This window comes from Dermochelys coriacea, chromosome 2 (genome assembly GCF_009764565.3).
Source record: "Dermochelys coriacea isolate rDerCor1 chromosome 2, rDerCor1.pri.v4, whole genome shotgun sequence".
Taxonomy (NCBI): domain Eukaryota; kingdom Metazoa; phylum Chordata; order Testudines; family Dermochelyidae; genus Dermochelys; species Dermochelys coriacea.
This window is the reverse complement of record NC_050069.1, coordinates 118,588,296-118,607,249: the sequence shown is the minus strand read 5'-3', so window position 1 is coordinate 118,607,249 and position 18,954 is coordinate 118,588,296. Positions and strand designations below refer to the sequence as shown.

The following is an 18,954-nucleotide window of genomic DNA, read 5'->3' as shown; positions in this document are numbered from 1 at the left end:
CAGTGGTTTGAGCACTGGCCTTCTAAAATCAGGGTTGTGAGTTCAATCCTTGAAGTGGCCATTTGGGGATCTGGAGCAAAAATTGGGGATTGGTCCTGCTTTGAGCAGGGGGTTGGACTAGATGACCTCCTGAGGTCCCTTCCAACCTTGATATTCTATGATTCTATGATTTGTTGTCCCCTTCGATCAGTTGAACCCTGGCTTTAATGGCTCCTCCTCTTAAGCTGGGGGAAGAGTCTTCTGATAAGGGCGGACTTGCGCTAGAATTCAGTAAATGAAATCAGATGAGGCTCTCCAGATATCAGTTCTAAGAATGAAATATCTGGAACTGTTAGCAGGTTGTTCTCACTGAACATCACTCAGCTCAGGAAGATGCTTGCCTCTGGTGAACCAAGAGAACCCCAGTATGTTGACCCTTAAGACACATTGCCTGCCTGAATGGTGGTGGAAGTGCATGTGTGAGGAGTTAGTGAGTTGATATTTAAATTGTTTTGGGGGAAAATCTCTTCCTTTAAAAAATGTATAAAATGTATTTTCTTACACATTTTTATACATGCACCTTGATTTTGTAATTAGATGCATTTTATTAATTAAATATAGCTTTTATAGAAAAGGCCTTCAGAATTTAAGAGAGAATTATAACATGTCTATAGAATTTTTAATCAGGCTAGGAAATCTAGAAGACAGGGTACTGGACCAGCAGTCAGGACACCTGGGTTCTACTGACCTGTTGTATGAACTTGGGCAAGTCACTTTACCTCTCTGTGCCTCAATTTCTCCTCCCACCCTTTTTCTGTCTTATTTATTTAGAATGTAAAACCCAGGTCCTCAAAAGTATTTAGGTATCTAACTCTCACTGATTTCAATGAGACTCAGGTGACTCAGTACCACTGCAGATCTAGGTCTTTGGGGTTAAGACTGTGTCTTATTATGTCACTGCACAGTGCCTATCACAATGGGGCCCAAATCTTAGTTGGGGTCTCTAAATAATAATAATAATAATTAATAATAATAAATACATATCTGATCAACCCATACAATTCAATAGCAAGGATATAATTCTCTATTAAATTCTATAGTTTTCTAGAGTCATTCTATAGAGCCATATAATCCTGTCAGTTTCAGCCCTATTATATTTCTATAGGACTTTTCTAAAAGGTAAATGACTATTGTATATAATAATTATAACAGGTCTTATTGGAAAATCTTACAATGGGATTTTCCCAATAAAGCATATATTTTACAGAGCACACATTTTACTATTTATTACTTTACTTCACTACATGTATTACTAGACTATTAGGTCAAAGTTTTCAAAATTGGCCTTTTGTTTTTGTTGCCTAAATTTTTGGATTCCAAAATTGAGACACCCTGGGCCTACAGTCATTTTTGGATTCCAAAAGTCATGAGATCCCACAATTCTAACTGAAGTCAATGGGATTTGCAGATCTTTAGCATCTCTGAAAATCAGGCCCAAGGCATCTCAGGTTGGGCATTCAAAATCTGAGGCCACTTTTGAAAATGTTGGTTTTGGTCACTGAGCCTCTCAGTCAAGAGTTTGACAGGCTTTTTAGTCTTCACCATCTTGTGCTGGATTTCTCAAATTAGAAAACAATAACAGGAAAATAAAACATGTTTTAAAATTGTAGTAGGCCCCAAAAATAGATACTGAATGTCCCTACTAGCCAGACAATGGGAGACTTCAGTAGAAAAATAAGTTTTAATTTGTGTCTTTAATCCTCCATCGCCTGTGAAATCCTCTGACACTTACTGTATTGATAAAGATAATCCATAATACATATTTCTGTGGTATAAGTGACACCACTAGTCCCATGCAATCTATATGGGATATCTCAGCCTTTGGAAAAAGGTTTGGATTACATAACCTTATTATTTCTTATATATTTAATCAACTGCATGCTTTTATAAACTCAGGCCCTGATTCAGGGCAGCAGTTCAGCACATGTTTAACATTAAAAGCATGTGCTGAAGTGCTGCCCTGAATCAGAGCTTCAGTGACCAGTCCTGCAGAACCTTATTTACAGAGCTAGGTGTTTACTACCCTTAGCAGACCTGCTGATGTACTTTGTTCTACTCATGGTAATAAGTAGTGTGCATAGTGCAGGATTGGGCCTTGTCATTGTTATCATGTCATTTCCTGTCCTGTAACATTGTACCAGATATGATGTCATATTCATGTGGAGTCTGATTCTGCAAGATGCCAAATGCTTTCTGCTTCCATTTACTTTATTAGTGGGTACCCCATTTGAGATTTGAAAATCAATGGAACTTGAGAGCACTTAGCACCTCAGAGAAATGGGTCCTAGGAGTCCATGCCTGCTCCTAGTGAAATCCAATGGTAAATCTCCCATTGACTTCAATTGGGTTATGATTAGGCATTGAGGCTGGGATTTTCAAAAGCACTTTAAGAGGTTTAAACTTTGAGCTCTCATAAAATTCATTAGGATTCCAGGCAATTAACTGCCTTGTGTTCCATTGAGAATCACAGCCTTAAGAGTTTTAATTTCCAGAAAGGAATTATTGCTGTTATACTGCAACAACATTTTCTCAAAAACATGCAGAGTTTGTGTTCTATCTAAAGAACAGTGATAACTGTTTGAAGATCAAACAAAAAGAAGTTGAGAAATAATATGTCCTGTCAGCTTGACCACTTTTGATGTACTTGACAGACACAGAAGAAATAGAAACAGAAGACAGCTGTTGAAAAATCAAGTGATCTAGATAATTTTATTGTCATTGTTAAGGAGAAAGATGGAACTGATCATGATTCTTTCAAGTATATTAGGAAGTGTAGCACAATGGTTGAAGCACTCCAAATAGCCACACTTAAAAACATTTCCAACTTCCATTTGGTGTTGGTGGGTTTGTTTCTGTTTGTTGGTTTTGGGAAGAAGATTGATACCAAAAAATGTTATAAATAATATACAAGCCTCAAGCTGTATATATTGCAAAGCTCTTATCCCAGTTCTCAACTGGAATGGTGCAAGTTGGCCCTAAATTAGGCATAGCCAGGCCTGGGAAAGGCCCCCATTTTAATGGGATGCTCAGGTAATGTAAGGCAGCCATAACAACTTCTATGTCCCTCTCCCATTGCCATTGTAGGGAGCATGGCCAAAGCTCCAGAGGCTCTCCTGCACTCTGACAATCCGCAGATGTCATATCAACTCTTTGGGACAGATGTAAGCCAATGAGTTGTAAATTGGTCCACTGCAGCTAGTGTAAGTGGGACCCACTCTTAGGCTGCTCTAACATACATTGTGTGAATGCTCCATGACGCATTTTTATCAAGATAAGACCACCTTTGCAATCCCCTTCCAAAGATTCACTGTTTACTCCATTGCTGCAGCTGAGGATGGAGGCCTGTCCTTTTAGTTTTGATGATATGTATTGTATAAAACAACTGATCTTTGTTCTCATGTTTTATGTTGTACAGTATCTAGCACATTTCAGTAATTATAAAATATAAAAATACTGTCACATCAAGGAGCATCATTTATTCTTTGTCTCCCTGAATAAGGTAGCAAGGGAAAATCTCTCACTCACACACACACACACACACACACACACACACTCTTCTCTGCAAAATGAAGAAAATCAAGTAATTAGTTCAGTCAACCTACTATGATATCTGGGAACTTGCTATCTCAAGCCTTTGGTCCGCACATTCAATAATTTCCTCATATGATGTTACCTTTCAAAATAAAATCATCAAGCGATTAGCTGCTGTATAATATCTAAAACAGCAAAAGACGGTTTCCACAGAGCAATACATTCTTATCTCCATAGGCCTTGCACTTGTATGTGTTGCTCCCACTGACCCTAATGAGCATTCCACAGCTATATCCTACTTGTCCTGCTCATGCAGATAACCCCACTGATTTTAGAGGAACTAACCATGTAAATAAAGTAAGCAGGACTTGGCTCATATACTAAGTTTCTACACATACTGAGTTTAGCTTGCTTTTCTATCAAAGTATATCAAACCCAGCTCTGTGTTCTTTAGAGGTTTCCCATCCAAGTACTGATCTGGCCCGACTCTGCTTACTTTGTGAGATCTGACAAAGAGTTCACAAATCTAAGAAGACAATTAACATAAGATAGGTTGGAAGAGGGGGAGAAACATACAATATAAAAAAATGTCCTGAAAATGTCAGCTTTCCATTGAGACAGGTTAACATGTAGAGTTTCTGCTATACAATCACACTTGTACCTTGCATGTCAAGCTACCCAAATCTCCTTGAAGCTTCTCATTTTCTCCTGTGAGTCTCTTGCATTCTTCTTCCTTTAGCGCCAGATGGTTTTCCAATTTTGTAATCTCAGAAAAACAACAAAAATATTTCATTGACAACTACTGTCTTAAATGTGTCCTGTTAAACATCAGAAATAAAGAGCTATCACTCAGAATGGAAGAGTGGAAGATAGATAGCAGCCATGATTTCCCGAAAAGGGATAGTGGTCTTTGCAAGCCTTTATTTGTCACTTGTCTCAGTTTCCAAACTGTAAAGAGAGGATAACGCTGCTTGTACTTACTAGGGGTATTGTGAGGCATAAATCGTTAATATTTGTAAAGTATTTTGAGGCTCCCAGAGGGCAAGCACTATAAATAGAAAATGCCATTACTTATCACCACCAGAATGTGTCTGTGTTTGTATGTGTATGTAAATATATCCATAGGAGTATGTAAGCTTCACCAGACTTAGGAAATGAACTAGAATGCAGTGTGACAAAGCATTATTGTACACTGATTTCCAACAAAAATAACTTCCAAGGCCTTATTCTGTCATGTACTGGTTTCCTCACCTGGCAATGGAGGTCATCACTTTGCTTATGGTATTCACCCAGTTTTGTTCTCAGCAAATCAAGCAGTTCTGTGCCACTCCCAGTTTCCTCTTGACCAGCACCTGCATCCTATGGATAAATGTGTCATTAGGGAAAATTGGGTCAAATCCAATATTAGTCATTAGACTTGTTTCCTTTTCTATAATAATGGATTTCAAGTTCCATAATGCAATTAGTCTATTTTTACAACTATTATCCAAACAGCTCTTTTACAGATAGGGCATGAAATTTGGAAAGGGAGAGGAAGAGTGAAAAAGGAGGCCTGTCTACCCTAGGTAAGTCACTATGTTAATGAATGGGGTAGCACTGTCTTGCCCTGCAACAGAGCAGTGTGACTTCATTAGACCGTTTGGTTTATATGTATTAGTGCAGTGATTCCAAACATACCCAACTGTTATTGTACCTATGCACTGAAACTCCTTCCCCAAAGTTCCCTGCATATCTGTCCGCAACAGAGGCCCAGCAGCAGGTGCAAAGCTGGCAGCACTCGGATACACACATCTAGTTTTTATTGTACCGTTAGTAGTAGTGTATTCATCTTAGCACCCAGGGCCCTAATCAGGACTGAGACCCTATTGTGTTAGGCTCTATATAACACAATAGGGTCTGTAGGCACAATCACAGGGTGTGCAGCTCAAATAGACTTTCCTGAGCTAACTTTAATTTAGCTAGCTCAGCTCCTGGAGTAGTGAAGCTGCAGCAGCGCATGCTTAGCATAGGCTAGCCTTAAAGTAGTTATCCAGGGTGCTGGGTGGGCCCGTACAGCCTGTGCTGTGGCAGCTTCACTCCAGGACCCGAGCCAGCTACATTAAAGCCACTTTGGGTTCATCTGCTTAAACTGCAATCTAGACTCACCCACAGAATGAGACAATCCTGCCCCTGGGGAACTAAGTCATATTTTAATCTAATATCACCATACATTATATTAATACTGACCAAAAACCAACCTATTACCTCTAATTTCTATAGTTGTTGATAATGTTGAACTCACCTCAGTCACTTGATCTTGGGAAGCTTTCTCATGAATGATTAACTCTCTCATGGCTGCTATGCTTTCCCTGTGTTTCTGTAACTAAATATTTACAGTGATTAAAGTACGTGAGAGAGAGAGAATATATGCCACTCAAGTATAATTTATTTTTAACACAAACATCGTAGAAAAACTATCAATCACACAAGCAAATCTTGGGTGGAGAGACTCCCAACCAAAAAATACTGCCTTATAAATGATGCACAGAGCCTGGGTCTAGTACATTATTTATATCACTTCAGTATCCACAGAAGGAAGCACAGCTACCAAATGTATCCAATTTATTCTGTTCAGATTTTTGTATCATGCCCATCGCTGTGTTCATCCAACAATTTTTATCACTTCTCATCCCAGTCCATGCACCTATACAGGGGTAAAGCTGCATGGGGATAATTGCAGGATCTGGGCCTTAGGGATCAAGCATGCTTGTTAGACTCTAGCCCCTGCTGGAACCCATCCCTCCCCTGGAGCTGGCTACAGATCTGTTTCTTAATTTATTTTTTATTTATTTTGATTTTCATATCAATTTTCTCTTTACTTCAGACAGAACAGCAAACCTGGGTACATTAAGGGACATTTTGTAGCAGTAATAGAGTGCAGCAACTGACATTCCTTTTAAAGAAATTCAGAGTTCCAACTGCACTGTCATCTCTTGTAACAATATTTTGGTATCAATACACGGTCATATTCACTCTGTAAAATAGTATGTTTATAAAAGCCTATTTATAAGGCGGTATCCAGAATGAAATGTGAGGATCAAAAGCCAGGTTCCCAAGATAAGTCAGTTTAACCAGCCATTCAGGGTTAAGCGGGAGAACAATTTGATTCCCTTTAGAAACATATACTGAGTAAGTTCAAGTATTATTTACTCCTTCTCATAATACAGGAACAAGGGGCCACTAAATGAAATTAATAGGTAGAAAGTTTAAAACAAACACAAGAAAGTATTTTTTCACGCAACGCACTGTCAACCTCTGGAACTCCTTGCCAGAGGGTGTTGTGAAGTCCAGTACTATATCGGGGTTCAAAAGGGAGCTAGATAGATTCATGGAAGATAGGTCCATCAATGGCTATTAGCTAGGATGGGCAGGAATGGTGTCCCTAGCCTCTGTTGGCCAGAAGCTGGGATTGGGTGACAGGGCATGGATCACTTGATGATAACCTGTCTGTTCATTCCCTTTGGGACACCTGCCATTGGCCACTGTCAGAGGACAGGATACTGGGTTTGATGGACCTTTGGGCTGACCCAGTATGGCCATGCTTATGTTCCACCACTGTACAGCAAAAGGTAGGGTGGCAAGATTTGCAGATGCAGAGTATTCCCCATCCATAGTACTAGCAATGGAGCTTGAATGCTTCACCACAATGGGCTTGGTTCTAGCTCCTCCTAGTGGACCAGTACAGAAGGTATGGACATTGCACGCAGTACTGGCACACATCCTAGCATACAGCAATATCTGCCATTTATCCCCATTCTTTAGAGTCATGGAAATGCATTGCCTGAGTTTGTTCTTGGCAGTCTTCCGAATTAAGCAGCCATGCTATTTGTCAGGTTGCTGAGTAAATGGATTCTACTGTATAAAATATTTTGATGTGAGTTTGACTTACATTCCAGGGAAACCTCTTGCCAATTTAAAAGGTGATTAACAGAGGGATATAATACCCAGACCCACAGAGCGAGGGCACTATTTTGTTGAGTTTGCCCCATAAATTTGGGAACATATCTCAGCAGGAATTAGAATTATAAAAAACAGTATCATGGAATTATAGGTGATGCCTTTTATTGGAAAATTCAGAATTAAATGGGTAAGCTTTTGAGGATTACACCTTCTTCATCAGGAACCAAACAGAGATTCAGATCCTGATGAGGACAGTTTGAGTCTCAGAATTAATTTTCGGTCATTCCCATAGAAGACATCACCTAACATTATGTTGTTGTTTTGCTGAATCTGTCTTTCTTCTTGGGACAGTCTGGGCTGGCAGGAGCCTCACTTCTACCTTCACAAGAATGAGAGAAGATTTACCTCTTTCTCCAAGGTTTTCTTTTTAAGGGTGATGTTCTTAATTTTTTCTCCCAATTCAGTAATCATTTCACTCTTCTTGGAATATTCAATGGTAGAATCCATGTCCTAGTAAGCATAACAATGAGACAGCATTAACAACGTTTAAACTGTCAAATTAATGAGATTAACCAGGCCTAACTGAGGTCTGTTCAGAACCATCAGGTTCTGAACTTGTTCCCTAGGCCAGATAGTGCTGGGAACAGTAGTTACTTTAAGGGGAAAGAACACCAAATATTGTTATTCAGTGACATCCTGATGGCCTGCCTAGAGATAGTTCAGATTGATTTTGGAGGGAACCACATCTAGAGGTCTTTTGCTGGAAGTCCTACCACCAGGCTTTTAACCATGTAACAGCAGTACCCTGTGATCTTCACCAGCTGCTTTTTAGTTTCTATGTGAAGTTTAAGGTGTCTGTTTTAACTTACATTGTCCAAAATGGTTTGGAACCACCTGCCTACATGAGAGACTGGCTCCCTTTCCTTGAGGCACAACCTCATCTGTGATCAGTGGAGGTTTTGTAGCTGGCGAGCCCTGGCTTAAACAGGAAGGGCCTGCTGATAGGACGTTTTCCATGAGAGATCTGTGACTCTGGAACTTACTTCCCCCTGGGTTTACTAGAGCACAGATTTGTGAACCTTCCAGACATGCTGTAAAGGACCATCTTTCGTCTCTTCCTGTTTGGGAAGCATGGTTTGAAGGACATGGATTGAATAATGTAGGGAAGGGGAGGTTAGCTAGGATTACTGTGGTGGGAAAACATAACTATGCCAGTGGTGGGAGATTTAGTTTATTACACATAATGATTTCAGTGTTACCTTATCTATTATAAAAATTCATAGAGCAATAGGTGGACACTTAAAATAAGTAAAAAATGAATGACAGAAAGAAAGAATTGAGGGGAATAAAAATAATTCCCTCTCCCTCCCAAAGACTCCCCAAGGATTTGCCTGTGATTAAAATTGAAGGGTAGGCTTGAAGTCAAAATGGGAGCTGTTCTTCTTTGGAATTTTATGTGTGCATTATTTATTTTTATTACAATAGCAACTACAGGCCAACTATGCTAGTCATTGTACATACACTTAGCAAGACACATCCTCTGTCTCATAAAGCTTACCATCCAATTAGACTAGACAAACTAAGGGATGGGAAAAATGGAATATTATTCCCATTTGATAGATGGGAACGGAGGCATAGAGAGAGTAAAGCCCTGGCCCCGCAATTGATGACGTGTGGTTGCAGCAGTGCACCCAGGAATAGATCAGTTCTCTTCACTGGGGCTCCATATAGGCTCACTGCCACTACGTGCAGTTAGCTGAAGGACCAGGACTCAGTGACTTGACCAATGTCATACAGGATGTCTGTGACAGAAATTGAACCCAGATCTCCTGAATCCCAGTCCAGTTGTGCAGGATTTGACCCCTCGTTTCAATTTTGTCCTTTGTTCTGCTCTGAATTTGTCAAAGAGGGCTTAAATAAACACTCAAAATATTGAATAAAATATAGACATATTAAGAAATTAAATGATTAAATAACAAACATATCCCATATAGGAATAGCCAGTAATGCTGTTGTACATCATGAAACAGCCATACAACTGAGGAAGAATTCACCACTTCACTGATGCTTGGGTTTTGCAAATTCTTTACTCTTTTCAAACAATGAACTAAAATTAGTCCAATATCAGTTCTAAATTGTCCATCTGTCCATTTTTCTCTTCTCTTCTTCCATGAGGCTTGTAGCTGTTCTGCCATGCAAGGAGTCCATACAACTTTAAAGGTCTTCAGTATGGTTTGAATAGAATAGGCCAGTGCTCCATTTCCTGTACATGCCACATATTGTATTACCAATCATTATTAGCCTGTTTCCCATTGCCTTCAATGGGCACTGAGTCAGGTCCTAGGTGAGATGGGAGACTCAGGCTTCCAAGCTCTCCCTATAGTACTGAAAGAGGAAAATTACTGATATATTTTTAAAAAGTTTATCACAAAGAATGTCATACAGACTCCTGCTACCTCTAGCAAGATTCAAATGGAATATGTCAACGCCCACTACAGAACATTTAGTGCGTGGTAGCAGGATCCACTCAGCAAGTTAATGTACGGCAGGCCAGTGGGCTGTAAATTCACACCGTGGCTTGCTGCAAGCTAACTCACCATGTAGGCAAGCTCCTCATTTAAAAACATAGGCCCTGCTCCTGCAATGTGAACTGCATGGGTGAATCACTGCATCCACCTGGATCCCTGTGGGCTCTGCCCACATGTTGCTCAATGCAGGACTGGAGACTTAGGGAGGACAATGGAAGGAATAAGCTATTTTATACCATTGCATCTAGGGAAGGAGTCCAAATTTTTGAAAGCTGTTATTATTTCACAGTCTATGTAGCAGGGGTGAAATCCTGGCCCCATTGAAATCAATGATTTATGCTATTGATTCAAAGGAGCCTGGGTTTCACCCCAGTTCTTGCAACACTGTGAAACTTCCACACCATCCGACATCTGGCTACTGGCATGACCCTTTTCCTCTCATTTCCTGGCTATGAAACTTAAATTGCAAAAGAAATCACAATATTCAGAAATTTCTATTTGCAAGAAATAGTCCCCCTCATGCGAGGGATACAAGAGAACCATCCTTGGATCCAATGAGAAATTTTCACTCCGGTCTCCAACAGTTCATTTGTTTATTTATTGTAATTCTCCCAATATGTTTTGTAGCTGTTATTACAATTCCATAGTATGCTGGTGAAGTCAGCATTTTCTGTACTACAGACCAGATTCTTTGCTGTATCTGGTCAATGCAAATACAGCAGGGATGACACAAATGAGCCATTCTGCAGCTCCCTGACTTTCAGACTGTTCTGTCCCAAGTCCTTGCCTGCGTAATTTACAGCATCTTGTAAGTGCTCAAAATCTGCGTGTCGCGGGACGGGTTTAGGAGGGTTGCCGGTGCAGGGCTGGTGTTAGGGATGGCAAGCAGGGCAACTGCCCAGGGCTCCATGCCACAAGGAGCCCTGTGAAGCTGAGTTACATGCTTCAGCCCGAGACCCGCTGCTTGGGGCTGAAGCCTGAGCCCAAGCTTAAGGTAGGGGGTAAAAAAAAATTTTTTAAAGTACAAGGTGGTCGCCAGCAAAAGAAGGTTGAAAAATACTTCTCTAAACTATGCCTAAGGGCAAGTCTACACTGCAATAAAAGACACACGGTATGCTGTTGGCCCAGGTCAGCTGACTAAAGATTGCAGTGTAGATGTTCAGGCTCAGGCTGAAGCGCAGCTGCGTGGGTCTCAGCGCCTGGGCTCCAGCCCGGGCCCAAATGGCTACACACACTGCAATTTTTAGCCCCAAGGTCCAAGACCTGCAAGCCTGAGCCAGTTGACCGAGGTGCTGAGACTTGGTGCTGCAGGTTGTTTTTTTATTGCTGTGTAATCATACTACCAAAGCCAAACCAGAGCACAGTAGCACTCTGGCCACACCTCCAACACATCTCCTCTGCCAAGCCATGGAGGATGGTAGCAGCCAGTCATGCCAGCTCTACTCCAGGGGAGGACACCCCATGCTGGAGGAATTTTCAACTGAGATCCCATTTTGGCCCCTTAGTGCTGCCAGCATGGTACAAGTGGGCTGAAGAGGCTAAAGAATTTGGCCCTACATCGCCAATACTGTTTATCTCCAACACATTCTTCTGTTTCCAGTAGACATTGTCTATCAAGAAATAATGTGATCGTAATGCACAAGAATTTTCACATTCTTTATACAATTGCTCAGGAGTCGCATGGAAAGATTAATGGCAGCCATTGGTTCCAGAGATAGAGCACACTTCATAGCTGCCAAATCAGTTCCACTGGGAATTAAGTCAAAGGAGCCAGAAGCAAACACTGAAAATGTTTCTTCCCTGGTTTGACACCTATGGCTAAGCCAAGGATACTATGCAGGTAGGTATGGCCTACACCAGGAGCATTGCTCAAAATGCAACCTTGTTGCTAATCCTACTTCAGCTCCACTAGAGTTAGCAACTCACCAGCACTCACTCACCAGAAGCAGATCTTTCTTAAGCAGCAGATCATAGACACACATTTGGTGTAATGCACAGTGCTTAAAATGCTGGCAGCAACATGGAACCTAGTCTACACCCTGGCTCTCAATATCGTTATGCTGGTGGAGCTGAACCGATGTTAGCAAAAATGTCCCTATTGTAGTCAAGACCAAAGAGGCTTACCGATAAGAGGAGAGCAATAATTTGATATTTTTCATTAACCTCAGTCACAATTACTTTTCTTTTAACACGTCTCTCGTGTACGTGTGTGTATGTGTATGAATTTAATGCTCATGAAAGGTGCGGGATTGACAGTCCTGAACAACATCGACCTCTCTGTATCTACAGTATAAATAAAGCAAAGTACAGGCAACAACAACGCATGCGTCCTGGCAGCATCCCTCAAACATGGTCTGGAGAAACCACCCTTAGGAATGAGACAGTTATTCTGAATCCATGCTCATTCAGGCCCTGAGCCAAAGCCCAGCAAGACTAAGGGTTCCAATGAGCTGAGGTAATTTTTGTGAGGTAAATACCTGTCCACTGGAACTGGACTGAGACCACCAAATCATTTCATATAGGCCACCAAATAGTCATCAGATGGTTGTAGACTTTGCTCACTACCTATGTTGGCTGGATTTGAAAGCAGCGTTAAAACATTTCTTCCACCCGTTTGTCAGTGGAAGGGAGTAGTCTGAGTGGGGTTTTGGCAATGCTAGAAGAAGTTTCAGGTACATCTCCATCTTTTTTTTTCTTCTTCTTGCCTTTCCATACATGGACAGAAAATGTTGCCTTGGAACCAGCAACCTAAAATCACTTCCAAGCTAGAGTTACCAATTTAGCAGGGGAATGGGAGCTCAGCGACGTGATTCTGGCTGGTTAAAGTTGCAGGGAGGAGTTAAAATAATACGTTTTTGTTTGTTTGTTTTCAAGACATGTCTGAAATTCCTTTATTTTAAATACAGCAAGAGTGAATACCAGGTGACTAGCTCCAAATGGATCTGAAATCAGTGCCTAGGACCTGTGTAGATAGGCATTGACAGGGCTGTTTTGCATTACCTGGCAGGTAAGTAGTCCCTCTGTGAGGGACAGAAGGCTGCGAATTTTAGATAGAAGCTGGGATGCTCGTTGCACATATGGAGAACTGAAATGGTCTTCTTCGCTGTGGAGGTTTTTCTGGATTAAATCAGAATGCACAGACTTCATATCCTGTATGGACACATTGGAGTCTGTCAGATTACAGGACAAAAAGGATGCCTCCCAAATGAAAATGCAAATAGCGTGCATAACTAGTCGTACCAAAGAAAAGCTACATGCAACACAGGATTCTCACCAGCTATAGTTACCATTCATAAGGAAAGCTTCAGAATGAAATCTGGGGACTGAACATGAGTACATGACACTGTGCTCTTAGTTTTTACAATGATGCTTGTATACTTCAGGTTCTGACAAGGATCTCCTACATGGCCATTGAGGGCCAATTCCTATTTACCAGAATTCCTCCCCAAGGAAGGGACCATGCCTTCTTTTATATTTGGAAGGGACCTAGCACATCATGAGTGTTGGGGAACCTTAGGGAAGTGGAGCTTTCAGTTCCCACAGAACAAGCAGCGTGTCTCTCCGACCCAAGATACATCCTGAGATCTGTGAGGCCACCCTGCTGGTCTCACACATCAACAGAAGTATGATACATTCATGCAAAAGTCCAGTGGTTCCTCACTATTCCTGGTTCTCCCTGACTCTCTTAGTAACTGCTCCCACTAGCTCCCCACTGGACCTATCCCTGTTCTGTGAGTTTGACAACACAGAGCTGGAGTCTACATAAGATAGTACATGGAAATCCCGAGAGGTGGTGGGAGCGGGGAGGAGGAGGATGACCCAGTCATGCCAAAATCATGTACAGAGGTTTCTGAAGTGCTGGAGGAAAAAGGTATGATGCCACATTAGCTGAATCCCCCTCCCTCTGACATAATTTGGGACAAATTTGGTGTGCACATTCCATTCTTTCATCCGCTCCATTGCAGGGGGGATGGATGTGGACACAACTATTTTTCCACTTTAATTTACTGTACATTTCAAATTACAAACTGTAAAACTTATCTCCATTGTAATCCATTGTTGTATGTAATCCAACATTTGTGTGAGCCATGTATAAGATATTTCCTGTTTTAGAGCCCAATCCAGCAAAGCATTTAAACATATGCGTATCTTTTAATTGCAGGAGTAGTGCCATGTACTTAAAGATAAGCACATGCTTAAGTACTTTTTTTGGATAGAAGTCTTAGTAATTAGTCCTGTTCCTGCATTTCTTACTCAGTCAGAATTTCCACTGGAGTCAATGAGAGTTTTGCATAAGTAAGGAAGAAAAGGATCATGTCATTTGTAGACATGAAAGTGTAACTGCTATTTCTATAATAAAGCATTCTTCTAAGAAAGGACAGCACATGTCCTAACATACCAGAAGAAACCTCCTCAGAATGTGCATCTTCCACTCTATTTCTTCTTCTTTCTTCCTTAGTTCTTCCTTCTGTATGCCAATTTTATGTCCGAGCCTCTGGATCATTTGATACTGCATCTGCTCCTAGCATGAAGACAGCAAAATTAAAGAAGAAATCAACATATGCTGCTTATATCTCTGCTCAATACAAAGGCTCATTTACTCAGACCCATACTCTCACCTTTCACTGAGAAAAGGAGGGAAAAAGATAGAAAAATACTACTTTTAGGGGACCAAAACTCTCCCCCCTCCCCAAACACACACATTTTGAATGCCATATTTATTTCAGTGAGGGATTTTAAATACATAATCAGTGCTCACAACCACAACATTCAGACTTGTTTCAGAGTAGCAGCCATGTTACTCTGTATTTGCAAAAAGAAAAGGAGTACTTTTGGCACCTTAGAGACTAACAAATTTATTTAAGTTTTCGTGAGCTACAGCTCACTTCATCGGATGCATTCAGTGGAAAATACAGTGGGGAGATTTATATACATAGAGAACATGAAACAATGGGTGTTACCATACACACTGTAACCAGAGTGATCTCTTAAGGTGAGCTATTACAGACTGTAAAAGTTGCATTTAGCAGCTATTTGACTTGCATTTTATGCAAGTGTGTGTATTTGCTATGTGTGCTTCGGGTGAAATTCATCTCTGTATTCAGAGGCAGATTAAGCCTATGCACCACTGAAGCCTTCAAAATTGGTCTTAAAATGGGGCACAGGCCTTGTGCTGAGCTTCTGTGGAGGGGTGAATTTCACCCCTTCTAAAAAAGTGAAGGAAGGGCACATGGTGGTCACTGAGTGTATAAGGCAGTTGGGCTTTCTATTCTATTCTAAATAACATAGGTTCTTTTACTTTTTACAGTAATACAGTACGACAAGGTTCCAAAGCGTACACCAATACCTTTACTATTTGTGACTCCCTGATTTTGTCATACTGCTCTTTCCACCTGTCAGTTTCAAGCTGGAGAAAATGATTTTGCTCTCTGTCTTTCGCTATCTGTTGCTGAAGCTCTTGGTTCTCTATTTTGAATGCACTGATCCGTTGTTGCATTTTCTCTGTCTCAGCCCGCTCGTTTTCAGATTCTGTTTGCAAGATTTTAATCTGAGCAACCAGCTTGTTATATCTGGACTCCAACTGCTGCCTTTCTGCCAGCCAGTCGTCTTTCTGTCTTTGAAGTTCTGCCTGAAGGGACAGGCGTTGTTTCTCTGCATTCTCCTTTTCTTCCAATAGTCTGTGCAAGGTGGAAGTGGCAGTCTTGACCTCATGCTCCAGTTTTTGTTTAAGATGCCGCAGCTCTTGTATTTCTTGCTCTTTCCTGCATTTAGTCTGATCCATCTGTAAGCACTGGGTCGTACATTTGGTCTTCTGCTCCATCTCTGCTTCATGCTTTTCCTGAAGGAGACTATAATCGGTTTTAAGTTTTTCCAGCTGCAGCAGAAGGGCTCTTCTTTCAGCCCCAGCTTCCTCAAGATGGTCCCTGGCACTGGATAAAGCCTCCTGCACATTCTTCAGGCAGCTGTCAGTCTCAGTCTTCTCCACAGTGATCTTGTCCTTTGCTTCAATTAGATTTTCAATGTTCTTCTTCAACTTGTTTATGGTGTCTATAAAATGCTGCTGCTGGACAATTTCCACCTCTAGCTGTTTAAGTTTTGTCTCCAGAGAAATGTTATCATAGTAAAGATCCATGATTTGGGTATGCTGTTTCTTGTGGTCCTGTTCTACTTTCTTCATGACCTCATCCAAATCCATACACCCCTCTTCAAGCAGCAACTTCTCTATTTCTTTAATTTTCTTCTCCAAAAAAATATTATCATACTGAAGATCCATGATTTGGGTTTGCTGCATTTGCTGGTCCTGTTCTAGTCCCTTGATGACCTCATTCAAGTCCACATTCCCCATCTGAAATAGCCATTTCTCTGGGCCAAGCTTTGAGTTTTTTGTCTCATACATATTGAAGGATGTTTCATAGGGACTCAGGCAGTGACTTTTTGTATTATAAGATGGGAGAATTCCTCTACTACCTCTGTCCCCTTGCTTGCATTCTTCTTGGCCATCGAGTGACTTCTCAGAAGACTGGAATAAAGACTTCTCAGAAATACATGCTCCCTGGGGGACAACCACAACCTATTGTCACTTATTAGAAAAACAAAAACATACATGACTTGATTGGCTGAGACTGTCTGCCTTACCTGACTACTTCACCTGAGGATAATTTGAATGAGTTCCATTTACTGTAAGAGAACCAATATTGTTGCCATTTTACCATTACAAACAGGAGGTCATATCCTGCCCTCTTTAGTTAGTCCTCCTTACTCGCACTGCATTTCCATTAACTTAAATGGAAGTATTACTTATCTGAGAACTGAATCAATCTGGCCCAGGCATTACAAAGCAAAGCAAAACAAGGTTAATAGATAAATATAAATTTTCAAAAACACTTTTCATAATCATTTTTTTCTTTTGAAATTATTAACTCCTCATTTTTGTAACGGCAAAAAATAAATTGCAATAAATTCAAGACAGAATCTTTCCCAACCAGAAATAGGATGCTGTGTATTTTCCTGGACTGACAATGAATAAAAAACAGCATCTCTCTAGGGCCCCAGTCCTGCAATGGCACCCAGGGCCACTGTGTCTGGGCAGAGCCCCAAGGAAATTAATGGGGCTCACAGGATGCCATTATAGATTTGGGTTCTAAATTGTGTTGAGCAACCATCTTACAACAGGAATTTTAAAAACTCAAGCCATCAGGCACAGCTATTGCACAGGATAGCATGAAAATGGAGACAAAGAGCATTGAAGTTGAAAGGGCAAACAAGACCACAGATAAAAAATTACTTTCACTGATACATGCAACAATGTATGTATTGAATTTCTGTATGGCCTACATAAGGGAGATGTCACTCAGTGATGGTACAATTCAACCAGAAAGGGCCAACTGACTTCAGTGGGCCAGAACTGGGTATCAGTGATGTCTAACACAAGAAGGCCCTGATTTTTGATTGAGATGCTATCATAAAACTAATAGTAAATTGGAGCAGAATTTGGCCCACACATTTTTATTCAGCTTTTCAACTCATTTAAACAAAAAATTTCTTCCCCTTGTTGCATATCTGTGGCTAAAAGGATAGACAAATTATAAATAAAAGGCATCTCACAAACTCAGACAGAAGGCTGCCGCCAACACCTTCCTCTTTGTTGCAACAATGCAATAAGATGCTCTTGATATTTTCTTTCATGAGTCTATTTGATTTCATCAGAGCTCGAATATATTCAATGTTTTCATCCAAAGAGACTGGAGAAATATCCTTCAAGTTCTCTGCACAGTCAACTTGTTGTTCAGTGGCTGTCTGCTGAAAGAAGGTAAGTGTGTAAACTGAATGGTTATGTCAGTGAAAATATGTTCTCTCATAAAATTCAGAGCTCAGTTAATTCAATAAGCATTTCTATTGCACCCAACTGTAGTATCAAGGGGGGGATTTAGAATACATCTACTCTATTATTAATAACATCATACATCAAGGAGGTATACTACTCTCCCACAGAGAGTACTACTAGGTATACATATCATTTCAAATATCACCACTAGCTATAATAGGGAACATTGTTTTCATCAACATGTTTCCGCTTTCTTGTGGATTGCAATTTGAAATCTTACCATATTTTCTCATGACTAGCTGCTTTGCCAGTCAAGTTAAAGTTGTCCTCTCTGAAAAATAATTCTTCAGTAACAAAACACGGATTTTTCTTAATTAAAGAGCCTGTGGGTTGAGTGAGAAAATAGGACACTTCTTTTATGGGGGATTCCTTAACAATGCACTCCAGCAATGAATCCCCCATTATCACAAATGCGTCTTCCAGAGGTAACAATTCTTTTGCCAGTGAAACTTCCTCATTCTCAATTTCCCACGATGCTTTTTTAATTAAGTCTTTTCCAGTAACGGAGTTTTCCTTTGACCAGTCCAGCATTTTGCTTTGTGTTTGATTCTTCTTTGGATAATGATTCGTCCCTGGGGAAGAATATTCTTTCATTTTCTGAGGATTCCTTCCAGTCTGCTACATACAGAGTGTCCTTGTTGCTAGGGCATGTTCTTGTATCACATAATTGTTTCAAGACTTTCTGTGAAGAGTCTTCAAAATCTGCACATAGTCAGGATGGCATTGAGTAAATACATTGGAACTGGTTCACAGAACATTAATAGAAATAACACACTGTAACTGGGCAGAGGTATGCTATTCTGTTTTGGGTTAGCACAACAGGTGTATGATTTCCTTTCAGTTTACATGACTTTCTGATCACAAATAACCTAACCTGAACATGATGCAACTGCATGAATGCTCATGCCAGGGATTATGTTAGCACACTCCAATTTCAGCCCTCAGAAACAAGTCTGCAACATCCACTGAATCAATGTGCATGTGAGGCAGAATTTAGCCTATGATGTTGGGGAATAGTGAATGATGCAAAAG

At 40.6% G+C, this 18,954-nt stretch overlaps 1 protein-coding gene across 7 annotated transcripts in view; it reads right to left on the bottom strand.

Moving 5' to 3' along the window:
• Positions 1 to 18,954, bottom strand: part of CAGE1 (cancer antigen 1) — a 28,567-nt gene that overhangs the window by 3,135 nt on the left and 6,478 nt on the right. For 4 of the 7 annotated variants that reach the window (XM_043508354.1, XM_043508349.1, XM_043508350.1 and 1 more), the window contains 10 exons: positions 18,143 to 18,624; positions 17,643 to 17,834; positions 15,385 to 16,590; positions 14,437 to 14,559; positions 13,038 to 13,187; positions 7,915 to 8,019; positions 5,852 to 5,932; positions 4,822 to 4,929; positions 4,232 to 4,336; positions 3,642 to 3,712 (listed from right to left, as the gene is read on the bottom strand). In XM_043508354.1, the coding sequence (XP_043364289.1) occupies positions 3,642 to 3,712; positions 4,232 to 4,336; positions 4,822 to 4,929; positions 5,852 to 5,932; positions 7,915 to 8,019; positions 13,038 to 13,187; positions 14,437 to 14,559; positions 15,385 to 16,590; positions 17,643 to 17,834; positions 18,143 to 18,145 (2,144 nt within the window). In that variant the 5' untranslated portion in view covers positions 18,146 to 18,624. Of the gene's footprint in view, positions 1 to 2,848; positions 3,713 to 4,231; positions 4,337 to 4,821; positions 4,930 to 5,851; positions 5,933 to 7,914; positions 8,020 to 13,037; positions 13,188 to 14,436; positions 14,560 to 15,384; positions 16,591 to 17,642; positions 17,835 to 18,142; positions 18,625 to 18,954 lie in introns of those variants that run through there. The other 3 variants (XM_043508352.1, XM_043508355.1, XM_043508356.1) reach the window with 2 other exon arrangements.